We start from the raw sequence: 13,280 nt of genomic DNA on the forward strand, positions 1-13,280 counted from the left end.
TTGATTCAACCTGTTCGACTTTTCTTATCAAGTCCACTTGTCGATCTTATCTCCGAGATCGCCTCTTCACATCTCTACGCAACTCGATTATCTTTGTACATTACTCTCATTATGACTTCCCCCTCTACAATTACCTCGCGGTTCCTCTCGAACCCGCACCAGTTGGGTGTTGTTGCAGTTGGTTTCAATGGCGGACAGGTATGGAGAAGCTACTCGTTATAGAGTATGACGTAGCTAACCCAATGATCAGTGCAAGAAGGGCGTCGAGGCAGCCCCGATGGCTCTCATTGAAGCTGGACTCCTGGACCAGCTCAGCTCGGACCTCGACTACGAAGTTCACCACGACGACACAGTCCACTACTACGAGAAGGACATCCCCGATGAAGACCCCGACTTCCGCGGCATGAAGAAGCCCCGCGCCGTCAGCGCCGTGACAGAGAAGCTCAGCTCACAGGTCCACAACTACGCCAAAGATGGCAAGTTTGTGCTCACGCTGGGTGGTGATCACTCCATTGCCATCGGCTCCGTCTCCGGCACAGCAAAGGCGATCCGGGAGCGCCTGGGTCGGGAGATGGCTGTTATCTGGGTTGACGCCCACGCCGATATCAACACCCCCGAGAGCAGCGATAGCGGGAACATCCACGGTATGCCTATGGCGTTCCTGACCCGGCTGGCCCGGGAGGAGCAGAAAGATATCTTTGGCTGGATGAAGGATGAGCACATTGTGAACACGCAAAAGCTTGTCTATATCGGTCTGCGTGATGTTGACCGTGGAGAGAAGAAGATTTTGCGCGACAATGGTATCAAAGCATTCAGCATGCACGATATCGACCGGTATGTCCTTTTTTTTGCTCTGTTATGCTCTATTGTTGTATTATTTTACTGACCTTTGTCTGCTAGTCATGGTATCGGTCGCGTTGTCGAGATGGCCCTGGCTCACATCGGTAATGACACTCCCATTCACCTGTCATTCGATGTTGATGCGCTTGACCCCCAGTGGGCACCTAGTACTGGTACTCCCGTCCGCGGTGGATTGACACTACGTGAGGGAGACTTCATTTGTGAGGCTGTGCACGAGACTGGAAACCTGATCGCAATGGACTTGGTTGAGGTGAACCCTAGCCTGGAGTCCAAGGGTGCGTCTGAGACTATCCGCGCAGGGTGCTCACTGGTGCGTAGCGCATTGGGTGATACACTTCTGTAACGGAAATAAAAAAAAAGACAAGAAAGCAAGAAAGGAAGGAAAATTATCCACTGTTAGATCAATAGATCAATAGATCAAATCAATCAAGAATCAAAAGAATCAAGAATCAAAAGAATCAAAAAGAAGTACGCGAGGCTGAAAGTGACCATAGACCAAATCCCCCTGCCACCTCAATTTCAGTGATCAGCAAAACGAATCCCCCTCAGCCATTCTAATTTCCCTTCCCTCTTTCTTATTTTTCCCATTTTTACCATTTTTCTTGGCCTTTTCTCTCTTTAATCTGGCTGCAATTCATGCGCAATTGTACATATTTACGTCGCACGAGTTGACTATACTAGGGCCTCAATAGCGCCCAATGCGCTGTCCGCTCCTTACTCGTCTCACGATCAAACGACAAGTCCACCGTGCCGTTGAACGGTCTCATTCGCACACGATCTGACACTCACCGTGTCCAAGACCCGCAGCAAGACAACGTAACGCATCGAAGCCTGAATCGGGCATTCTGTATACGCCGATAAGACTGGTATTGGTATAAAGCGGGGACAAGCGACCCTCTCCGCCATCGCAACCGAATACAAAAGACAAAATACTTCCTTCAGACGTTATCTTGATTCTCAATCGAATCGCAACAATCCCACAATGGCGAAAATGGTCGCGCGCCATGAAGTGCGCCGCAAATACCACTGGCCCGAGCTGCAACTCAACATTTGGATTATGATTGTGCTCTCCTGCTCGGCAACATGTCTGGGGATCTTCTCGTGGTTTATGACCGTGCAGACGCAAATGCATCTCGGCACACCATGGTATGTGTTTATTATGTCGCCCGCACCCCCCTGCAGGCATATCGGGTGAAAGGGTTGTACTAACAACGATCCAGGCTCTTCCCTTACATGGTCGTCAGCAGTACTCTGGGTGTATGCTTTATACTCCTCGTTCTTGTCCTCGCTTCTCGCCACTTCCTGTTACCGGGCATTATTATCATCGGCAGCTTTATACTCCTGGTGCTATGGTTGACAGGTCTAATTGAGACCTCGCTCCAGCTCTATGGTGTTGTCGGGAATGTGAATGACAATTGCCAGATCTATGTGGCGGATAACAAGTCATGGGGAAACAATATCAATACCCTGGCTTGGTTGACGCAGAGCACGATTTGTGAGTTCTGTCTGCCCTACACAGTCACTCGCTTGCTGTCTGTTGTACTGACTTTCTGCCTTTCTAGGTAATTGCTGGAAAACCGCTTTCGCCCTTGAGCTTGTTAACACAATATTCTATCTTTGGATGATGGTCATGTCTTGGCAGGTTAATCGTGATGTTTATGATTGATTTGCATTTCTGTTTCGTTTTTCTTGTGATACTTGTGATACCTATTTTATCTTGTCTGTTTTGCATCTAACATGGCGTTAAATCGAGCGATACTACATTTGTTCTTTATTTTGATGTGATCATGTTTATAATTCTAGTCCCTGACTTTCATGTCCTTCACTCTTAATCTATATTCTTTAGGAAAACATTTGAAGATACCAATGGTATGATTCCAAGTACTTCGGCTACAGAACACATACAGTGTGCTCGATGGTACCTTTGCCTATGCTGCTAATTACCTGGTCACATCCTAATTCAACAGATTAGATTGAAACAAGCCAAAGACAAGCAGTGCATCCAACAACTAAATCCATACATATAAACAAATACCTATTCTCAAACACACATACACAAGTTCATGTGAGAATTACACACAAGAAGGAAACATGATCGCGCCGACCAGACCAAAAGGTTCTAGCTGGCAAACCAGAATCAAAACGACCCCAATAAACGCCGTCGCTATGCCAAGAGCACATTGCAACTGCAAACACCTATAGGAGAAATGAGACATACAGAGGACCCAAAACGAGGAAACAGAGCAACCAATGAGATAATTGAGACATCTACCCGTTCTCAGCGGCAACATCTTCCTCCACTTGAGAGTCATATTCGCCGCCTTCGAATGCAGCGAGCATTTCTCGCTCAAGCTCATCCTCATCGTCATCCGGATCTTCAGGATGGCCGGACTTTTGGCTGTTATCTCCCACTGTCTCAGATTCAGAATCCTCTCCTTCCATAATCAAAGGCTGTGGGCGCTCGGAGGAAGCTTCATCACTTCGGGCAGGAGCAGAGGTGATTTCTCGTAGCTTGGTATTGCGCTCATAGGATCGTTTTATACGTTGGGAAAGCCGTGAGCCTTTCTCAGAGTCTTCTCCGTCGTCGTCTCCGGATTCTTCCTCGTCAGTGGCACTGTCGGCTCCTTCACCGCGCTTTCGCTTCGTGCCTGCGGATACTTCATCTGGCAACGACTCATTGTCGCTTTCGCTTTCATCGTCGCTGCCGAGGAAGTCTTTCAATTCGTCATGGACAGCAGCTTGCTCATCGGCTCCGTAGCCGATGGGTGAAGTCTCATCCAGACCGGAGGACTTGAAAAGATCTTCGGCGTCATCCTCCTGGGTCCATTGGGACCCTGTCATATCCTCATCTGTGGATGAGAGCATGGATGTCTCTAGTTCTAACGAGCCCGGGGACATGGGTTCTCCCCGGTCATCTGGGTGGACTGGAAGGAGGTAGGGGTCTTCATCCATATGTCTCCATTGAACCAGCGAGTCGACAAGCCATTGCGTTGTCACGATTTTTATGCCTGGGTATCGGGTGGCTTCTCTCACCTTAGCAGTGCGGTTGCGGCCAGCCACAAGATGTGTTGTGCGTGCATTGATCCTGGACGAGATCACCACGCCAAAGCTCTTGGCCCAAAGAGAGATGTCAGCATTCTGGAAGTCGATCCCTAGAGGGAGAACGCCTGAAAATACTAAAACCACACCTCCAAGGATGCGCCGTTTGATAAGCGGCATGATATCCTTGACATCGGGGACCAGCTTGAGATCCACATCTTTGTCTTTGGAGTGAACCTTCTCCCCTCGCAGAGCTGCCACTCGGCCCCCAAGTGCGAGGGTCCGCCTCTTGTCATACTCCTCATAGAATTGCATGTGAACTTGTTCCAATCGGTTTTGCAGCTGGTAAAGTTCTTGATCGTAGTCCACGAGTAGATGATGTCGGTGTTTGGCAGATTCCTGAGATTCTTCAAGAGTTGGTGATTCGTTGTCTTTGGTATTATCCTCTGCGTCCAACTCTTTCTGCTTCTGTAGCAAAGGTCGATCTTCGACTTGGTGCAATATCGTCTCTTCTTGTGCATCGGTCTGCTCTTGGAGTAACCTTGGGCTGTCTCCACCTCCCATGGTCACCAGTTGTTCTAATGCCGAAACTTCCGTCCCTTCTTGCGTTTGACGGTTGACATGATGCTCCGCGGTCTTTTCTGGTGCTTTGGGCTCGATCTGGGGTTTGTTCGCTCCAATGTCTTGCTTCTTTGGTAGGAAACTTGAATTGATGTCACCAATGCCGACGAAGAAATCATAAGGGGAAACCTTGATGAGGTTGGGGCTCCATCGCCAGATGTCACCGCGGTCATCAATGATGACTACCATCTTTGTATCCACGGGGAACAGCCGCTGCAAGTCCTTGACTGTCAAACTTCCACTCTCGTCACGACTGAGGATCCGGTCTCCGAAGAGCTTCCGGGTGGGATCAATGATATCAACAATATGTTGGGCGTAGGCACGAGTACCCATAGTATAGATGTGTAACTCATAGATCTCTGCCACGTTCTGTAAGAACTCCTCTAGTCCTGGCCGCAGTTTAATATAGTACCAGCATCCACGCATTCCAGGTCCATCATCAATCAATTGGAACTGTCGCACATCCCGCACGGCTTCATGATTTGGATTATCCTTGTCCTCTCTCCATTCTCCCACGGTGGGATCAACAGTAGCGTGGATAATGGTTTGATCAAGATCAACAACCAAAGTCAAGCGTCTCGATGCAAGTAGTCGACGCTTTGCATCCTCTTCGACGCGGGTTGCTTCCTCTGGACTGACCGTGAGAATGGTGTTGTCGTGGGCCATGGAAATGGGGGCGCGCATGGCATCTGTGATCTCGGTATTGTATGTATATCTGTAAATGAATTAGGTGGGCTCAAAAGCTTATTCAAGAACACACATACTCAGTCATATCCTTTCCGCACTCCGCGCAAAGGTCTCCCCACTGGACCTCGTGCGCGCAAGGCTCATCGATTTCAACAACGTTGACGCTGACAAACAGTTAGAAGAGTAACGCTAGGTACCAGGCTAGTCCACTCACGGTTCATCAATAACGTCTCCTTTCTGAATTTTCCATTGAACGATCTCTCCATCCGCCGTCGATTCAAATTTGGCTGGGAACTTGCGCAACACGTCGACTTTGTTTCCCAGCCCGTCACCCTCGGTGACGGTAGTCTCGTAAACATACCAAAAGAGAGCCTCATCCCTCTTGATCGTGTCGCCGGGTTGTTTCAGCAGCGAGGTAACGGTGATCGGATAGTGCAGGCTAGTCGGCAAACGGAGAAGCATGATGGCTCTCGGTGTGCCCTAGGCAATAACTAGCACTGATCCTCGATTTAGGTTCTAACGTCCCAGGACTTATTCCGTGCCTTCCGTTTGTTGACGGCGCGTCAAAGGCGGACGTGTGGGTCTGATAGTTGATCGCGTGCGATTCCGGCTACGAAGCCATCACCGACACGCAACGCGTGTAAAGCTGTGTTGATGTTGTTTTTCGATGGGTAATGCGTGATCTTCAGCTCCGTGGTCCAGGCTGGCGTTGGAAATGTATGGAAAGAACGGTTTGGGCAGCGCGATGGGAATCGCCACTACAAAGCGCAGGTGAAAGAAAACCGTGCGCCTAGCACAACCTGGCGTGGAAGTCGAAGACGAGTCACACACCAGGCGATTTGAGTAGCTTGAAATCGGATGGTTGAAAAGGAAAGAGTCAAGCAGGCTGCAATCAAAGAAATAGGAAGCTCATTGAAGTTGTGCGGGGACTCCTTCGATCCAGGTTGAGAGCTACTTCCGCTTATGTCATACAGGTACTTGAAGACAGGTACTGCCCCCTATAATTGACGTGGGATCTACTTGAACTCAAGTATCGTGTTTTTCCACATGGGCTGATGCAATGGCTCCATCAAATGCCTTTAATGCATTAATACGACTTTATCTCTTTGAATTTTTGACCCCAAACTTTTACATACTGTCATTTTTTTCTAATTGTATTACAAATTTGACGGTTTGATGCAGACCTATACCTTAACCAGCATAAGCTCCAACCAATTGTCGTAGGCCTTGCGGCTGCCATCAGATTTGCCAATTCTGCTTGGGCGATTGAATTTATATACCTTGGTATCACAAGCTTACAACCTTGGAAAGATCCATACAATGGCCACGGCTATATGAGACGACAACCCCATAGGTACATCGGTTAACTGCATTAAGTCGGTCTTAACTCGGAAAAATATCAATTTGCAGTAAGAGTGAAAAGTAGGCCTCACAACAGGCCGTGCGAGCAAATACAAAGATAATCGGCACGCTACAGGCAACGATTGGCACATGAGGTACACGAGGAGATCATACGCTCACACAGGTAAGTCGTATGTATATACGAAGCAATCTCTTGGTTGATTACCTGGTTCTTTGATATCCACAGCTCACTGGGCCATCAGGCTTGAGAGCAATTACTTGGCCTTGGCCAAACCAACGGCGTTGTTGCCAACGTCATAGACACTGTACCAGCGACGCAGGAAGGAGTCACCCAAGATAGCCAGGGGACCCACGGGCTCGGGGAAGTCCATGCCCATGAAGCTGCTAATGCAGGAACCTTGGACTTCCAGGACGTAGTCGTAGGGGCCAATCGTGAAGGGGTGACCGGCCAGGGTGAAAGTGAGGTCGGGGAGCGAGTCCCGTGTGGCACAGTCCACGGTGTATTGACCATTCCAGCTCTTGGTAGCACCAATCTCCTTGTTCCTTTATAAGAGGTCAGCGAGTATATCCAAACAAAAGAGGGAGATCGACTTACAGAAGCTCGGCCATGGTGGAGGGCAGGGCAATCAGAGAGGTACCAGTGTCCAGAATGACACCGGTGTTCTCAAGTTCAGCAACGTTGTCACCGAGGGCAATAGAGTCAAGGTCGACCTCCCAGTACGCCTTGCGACGGAGAGGAATCTTGATCAGCTCGCCAGTGTAGTGGCTCTTGTCGATACCACCGAAAGTAGCTTCAGAGCTATCACCGTCCTTGTTGGCATCACCCAAGTAGAAGGCAAACACGGGCTCATCAACAGACTTCTGGTTGATCATGTTGTAGAAGGGGGGACCATCTTGTTAACGGAGATGGTGTCGTAGCCAAGGCCAAGAATACCATCAAAGCGACCGAAAGCAAAGGCAAGGCCAGGCTCATTGGTGGCCTCAGCAAAGTCTTGTCCCTTGACCTTCAGGTCACCGATCTGCAGAGTGTCCTTGGACACGAAGCCGCTCAGGCTGCCGGATCCATACCGAATCTCGAACTCGGTACCATTCTTCTCATATGTGCTCGAAGCGGACGAGTCATATTTGCTGTGAAGGAAGCAAGCGATGGAGCTGCACTGCTGGGAAGGAACCCACAAGTTGGAGCTACCGGTGTCGAGAACAACCTTGAAGGTCTGGGGAGGAGTGCCGATCTGAATCTCGGAGAAGTCTGGTTAAGTCAGCATAATTACTTGTGATATCTATTTGAATGGGGCCATACACTGGGCATTCAGGAAGTTGTCAACCAGCACGTCATGCCCACTAGCGGGCTTCATGGAAGTGTCGTGAAGCAGATCCTGGTGCTTCTCGGGGCGAATGCCCATGTACTTCTGACCCAAGTTGTGCATGTGGGCCTCCATGTTGTGGGTATTCTACCAGTTGGTTAGCTTGCTGCATGTTCCATGATTGAGTTAGACTTACCAGTTGCTCAGACAAAGGGACCTTGTTGAGCTTGAGCTTGTGCACTTCGGCAGCAGCACCGCCCAACAGCGCCGAAGCTGCCAGGAAAGAGAGTGACTTCATTATTTCAGAATTCAAATGATGGATGAAAGAAAGAGAATGTAATGTTGAGAGAGGAGAGATGGAGATAAGGGAGATGGGGGAGGAGAAGTGGAGGCTGGAGACGATGACGGAAGCGGGAGTTGGTCACACTTAACCCCTTTCGGTGATGGCTCATGACCCTCACTTCTACTCAAGTCCAGCCTTCTTCTATTCCTTGTTTTGTTATTATTGAATCCCTGTTTAATTTCTATCTCTATCTTAAGTATTATTATCTCTTTTATTCGCCATACTGTTCAAATCAAAAATAGATGGGCAACCCTCGGGCCTTAATTCGTCTTAGCGCCATCACGGAATGGTCGGACTGGCCGGAAGACAACCCTCCCGCTGTACCTGGCAGCAGGCTGAGTGGCGAAAAACAGCTTTGTTTAATATGTGTGCAGCTTGGTCCTACATAATTAAGTATCGTGTCCACATTGTGCTACGCCATAGAGTTTCTATACGTGTAAGCATCGAACATGTGTTAGCTGTAGAAGTCCATCATCTGGCTCAGAAACCGTAGACAACTAATCAACATACTCGCTACCCTACAGCAAAGAGTCGCCTGTACAAACAAAGCTCAAGTTATGCTTCTCTGTGAGTCTCCATCCATGTATTGTGAGAGTCAACTTTCACAACATAGATCATGTTACCCAGGTAGATCATCCGTGATCTGTTGATCGACTACTCCACAGCATGATGTTTTTCATAACCTCGGCATGGATATAAATAGAGCATTGGTTATATAGTATGTTAGTTGGTTATAGGTTTCTATGTATGAGAAAGATAAGAACTCTATAGAAAATAGCTCGCATATCTAATCCTAAATATTTGAATCTCAAGGTATAATCTGCATGTATTACAACCATCTAATGACTTCATTATATATAACACGAGGAAACTGCCAAATTAAACTCAATTCTTGAGTCATCGAAGCAAGCCACATAGCGTCTTCAAGAAACAGCTCCGCTCATGTATTTGTGCCATTTTTTCAGTTTCCAGAGCGGGTTTTGGGGGTCTTTCTGGACGTACATTCTACATTTACCTACTTAGGTAGACGGTGTAGGCAGGCACCAATTTGTATAATTCTGTACCTTACATATCAGAGACCCGTGGACACCATACGAATGTACTTGGAGTCTACACGAGCAAAGAGCCGTATATCAATCAATGGTAGGATAGCCACATGTAACGTTCTACAATATTAAAGGCCAAATGGAAACTACAGAATCAACATATCGTCCAAACATTGTGACAGATGGCCTGCATATTATTGATAATACAACTGGTGAAGACCAAGCATGTGTCACTCATACCCACGTTCCAAAGAGACCAAACAGTTTACCGGTAGAAGTCAGGGCTGCGAGAAATAGTCAGTAAGAGAAAAAAGCCAAAGATCAAGGGATTACATACCGGTCATCATCCTGTCCAGTTTTGACCTGGACAGCATAAGCATCCTCGAGATCGGATTGAATAATATTGTAGCGGTTCTTGCGTACAGCCCGCAAGCCAGCCTCCTGCATGATAGCCGCAATGACAGCGCCTGACAGCGGGTCGTTGCGAACAATCAAAGCATCGAGGTCGACTTCGGGGGAGAGCGACATCTTCGCTGCGATGGTAGTGAAGATCAAGCGACGCTCACGTCGGTCACGCAGGTTAGGGAACTCAATCTTTCGGTCCAGACGACCAGGACGCAGCAAGGCAGGATCCAGTGTATCAGCGCGGTTGGTGGCCATAATGACCTTGACGTTGCTGGTTTGTTCGAAACCGTCCATCTGGTTCAGCAACTCCAGCAGGATACGCTGCACCTCACGATCGGCACCGGTTTGGGCATCGAAACGCTTTGTGGCGATGGCGTCGATTTCGTCGATGAAGATAATGGCTGGTGAGTTCTCGCGCGCCATGCGGAAAACGTCACGGACCATACGAGGTCCTTCTCCCAGATACTTCTGGACGAATTCTGATCCATTGACACGGATGAAACTAGCGGTTGTGCTGTTTGCCACAGCCTTCACCAGCATGGTCTTTCCGGTTCCAGGGGGGCCATACAACAAAACACCACGGGGAGGGTCGATACCTGCAACATTGTTAGCGGCGTCTTGGTCTGTCTTCATCCATCGTTACCCACCAATTTGCTTGTAGAGTTCGAAATGGGTCAAGGGCAGCTCAACAGCCTCCCTAATCTCCTGCTTCTGCATATCCAAACCGCCGACATCCGCGTATGTTACATCGGGTTTCTCATTCTCACCCAGCATCGCAATAGAGGAATCGGCCTCAGGGGGAAGGATATCGACAAGTGCATTGGAGTGACGGTGCAGGGCGACCGATGATGAGGGCTTCAGCTTCTCGCGGTCGAGCGTGGACAGGATACGGACCACGTAATTAGAACCAGTCGAGCTTTGCACAATTCCGGTGCTATGTGAAATACATTAGTCAAGTGGTATCTTTTCTGCCCAAGCATATGAATGCATACTTCTGATCGATAGCCTCCATAAATTGTCCGATGACCAACGGCACACTCTGTATGCGCTTGATCTCTTCCTGTGCCCGCACCAGCTCCCTCTTCAAGCTTCTGCATTGGCATAATATGGTTAGCCATTGATGCACAATTCAAAGAAAGTATTCTGGACGCATACCTCTGCTCATCCTTGATGTACTCCTCTTGCAGTTGGATATACCTGGATTCGACGTCAGCACCGACCATTGGGCTCATTACACAGACGTGGCCAGACATACTCTAGATGTCTCTGTAGCCTCTTCAGGGTAGCATATTCATCGTTTCCATCAACTCCTGTACCATCGAGGGAATCCAAGTTGGCAAGGGCGTCGAGCGCGCTTGCCTTAGCGAGAGGCGTGACGTTGTTCGCCGGGTTCTCGACGGCAACGTCTCCCATGATGAATTCCGTGAACGACAGATGATATATGAAGAGAATGTATGCTGATAGACTGGGTGTGATGAAAGAGACCTTGAAGTTGGTTGGTAGTAAATGACGCGCTGTGTGAAGGGTTCGGAGGTCGGCCATCTGGAGCTTTCGATATCATCGGGGAGCTTCCAGTCACGTGATACCAGCCATTTGATCAACAGCTGTTTTTCTTCGAAATAGTTACTAAGTTGCAACATTTAGTACCTCGAATCTATAATCTATGGCGCTGACTACTCGTAATTTTCAAAAAATCTGTAAACACAAAGCCCCCTAAGACAGTGAAGATCGCGGTAATTGGTTGATTGTATGGCGGGCACTACCATAAATCAAGCGCCCGTTATGTTTCGACGACTAATCTCACCCAGAAAAAAGAAAAGTAACTAGGATAGTTATTACACAGAGATTCCCATACAAATGTGTTAAATTTCCTTTGCTGCTTCCTCTGCCTCTTCTGCCTATCTTGTCCCCGTGAGTTTATCAGTCCGAATCTATGATCTCCGCTAGGGGCTGCCGCGGTCTCAGCAAAGCCCTTGGCCAATTACGACGATCTCAAACTATGGATGTATTTGTTCCGCCTAACTAGTGAGGCGTAGGGACATGAGGCTGCATGAAGCAACTCGGGTTGGGGACACCTGATCAAGTCCGACTTGGGAGAATGGCATATTGGGCGTGTGCGAAGGCCTGAGACAAATACGGCATCCTTGCCATTGGAAGAAGCCATGACCTCAAGTTTTCCTTAAGCCCTACAGAAGGGAAATGAAGAAAAATTGATCCAATCATTTGTAGTGGTGGAGTAGTCCGGGACACGGTAGGTGGGACAGGCACCAAAGCCATGATGATTTCCCATGCGGATCGAGTCGGATCCTTGCACGAGGTTCACTAGGGAACCTGGGTCATCCACTCTGAATCGTCAAACCTCGATTTTTTTGGTGGTTTCGGAGGATTGGGCGTGCATCGACATGATTATCAGACGCTAGCCCGAGCTTTTTATATAAGGAGAGCCGCCCGCTGGCCGTCATGGCGTTGGATCTTTTTTTTTTCTCACTTCCCTTGCTAATTATTTCCCCTTGCCTCCTCTCCTGTACCATGAGGTTCATGAATTGGGGAATTTGGTCGCATTATTATTTAATTACCGTGGTCGTGGTCATCAACAGACCATACCGGCTCCTCGGGGTATATGATCTAACTTGACTCGGCCAGACCGTTGGAATGGATCATCGGTTAGACGGTTTACGAATTTCGAGAGGATGGGGGTTTTTATATTTTTACTTTCTCTCCAGAGATTGCTTCATTCACTCACTTTCATCGTTTTGATACTAATATTTCTATTTTCCCCCATCTTTGGTGTACCTCTTTCTTATGCAAACTGAGGCTGGGTTCAAAGACCGGGAATAACAAAACGCCAATAAGAGAAACTAACAGGAACAGAACAAAAAAAACTCCTCCCCTAGGGAAAAGAGAAAAGAGGAAAACAGAGAAAACTCCTCTAAAAGAAAACTCCCAAAAGATACAGCAGAGAAATCCAAAAAGAAATGATCGAAACTAATATACCCAAATCTCCCAGTAACACAAGTAACCGGATTACATGGTTTTTTTCCCCCTAGGTGAGATCAGTCGTCGAAACTTGCAGTAATTTTCCCTCATTCTCTCTCCACTTCCCCTTTCATCAGACTGAACGGCTCTTGTGAACTGGTAGGTACGCCATTATTACTGCCTTCTGATTGCTCCATTTGCTTTTTTTTGGTCTTTTTCCCTTCCCCCCATTATTTGTCTATCATATGGGTTGTGGCCACGCACTCCTTTTTCAGACCCCTTTTGACACTTGCGTCCCTGTAGCTCATTTATTCCGATTATGGTTTATGGGGATTCCTTATTATTCTCTTGGCCCTAAATATCGAAAGTGATATTCCTTGTCTTTGATTTGCTAACATTTTAGCCGCTACCCTCAGCCTTTCTTACCCTCTCCCCATTTCACGCCTCCTTCGTGGTTTGTCGCCTTAGGCCCGCACCACGTGACCCACTTCGGCCAACCTCTGTCCCTTCACCCAACTGCCAGTTCCGGGACCCGGCCTCAGTCATCCGTTCGCAAAGCGGAATTTAAGTCAATCCAGCCTTATCGGTATGTACCTTAATTCCTTCCCTTCCCACAATAATCTTTCAATTTATTTC

The 13,280-nt window shown here is 48.1% G+C and overlaps 4 protein-coding genes across 4 annotated transcripts; 1 reads left to right on the forward strand and 3 right to left on the reverse strand.

The window, feature by feature from the left end:
• Nucleotides 1-277: 277 nt before the first annotated feature.
• N7529_008955 (arginase) lies at nt 278-1,204 on the forward strand (the record flags this gene model as incomplete). The annotated part of the gene is made up of 2 exons (XM_057244482.1): nt 278-834; nt 901-1,204. The coding sequence occupies 2 exons, from the start codon at nt 278-280 to the stop codon at nt 1,202-1,204; spliced, it is 861 nt and encodes a 286-aa protein (XP_057096020.1).
• Nucleotides 1,205-3,129: 1,925 nt separating this feature from the next.
• On the reverse strand, nt 3,130-5,670 carry fcpA (protein-serine/threonine phosphatase; the record flags this gene model as incomplete). Its single annotated transcript, XM_057244483.1, has 3 exons — nt 3,130-5,236; nt 5,286-5,372; nt 5,423-5,670. 3 exons carry the CDS (start codon nt 5,668-5,670, stop codon nt 3,130-3,132), a joined length of 2,442 nt encoding a protein of 813 aa, XP_057096021.1.
• Nucleotides 5,671-6,824: 1,154 nt separating this feature from the next.
• Nucleotides 6,825-8,172, reverse strand: N7529_008957 (Peptidase A1; the record flags this gene model as incomplete). The annotated part of the gene is made up of 5 exons (XM_057244484.1): nt 6,825-7,113; nt 7,166-7,463; nt 7,505-7,819; nt 7,871-8,021; nt 8,071-8,172. The coding sequence occupies 5 exons, from the start codon at nt 8,170-8,172 to the stop codon at nt 6,825-6,827; spliced, it is 1,155 nt and encodes a 384-aa protein (XP_057096022.1).
• Nucleotides 8,173-9,584: 1,412 nt separating this feature from the next.
• On the reverse strand, nt 9,585-11,081 carry rpt3 (proteasome regulatory particle base subunit RPT3; the record flags this gene model as incomplete). The annotated part of the gene is made up of 5 exons (XM_057244485.1): nt 9,585-10,264; nt 10,316-10,602; nt 10,661-10,759; nt 10,824-10,865; nt 10,924-11,081. The coding sequence occupies 5 exons, from the start codon at nt 11,079-11,081 to the stop codon at nt 9,585-9,587; spliced, it is 1,266 nt and encodes a 421-aa protein (XP_057096023.1).
• Between the last annotated feature and the right edge of the window lie 2,199 nt (nt 11,082-13,280).

This window comes from Penicillium soppii (assembly GCF_028829465.1).
Source record: "Penicillium soppii strain IBT 18220 chromosome Unknown utg000006l, whole genome shotgun sequence".
In the NCBI taxonomy this organism is placed as follows: Eukaryota; Fungi; Ascomycota; class Eurotiomycetes; order Eurotiales; family Aspergillaceae; genus Penicillium; species Penicillium soppii.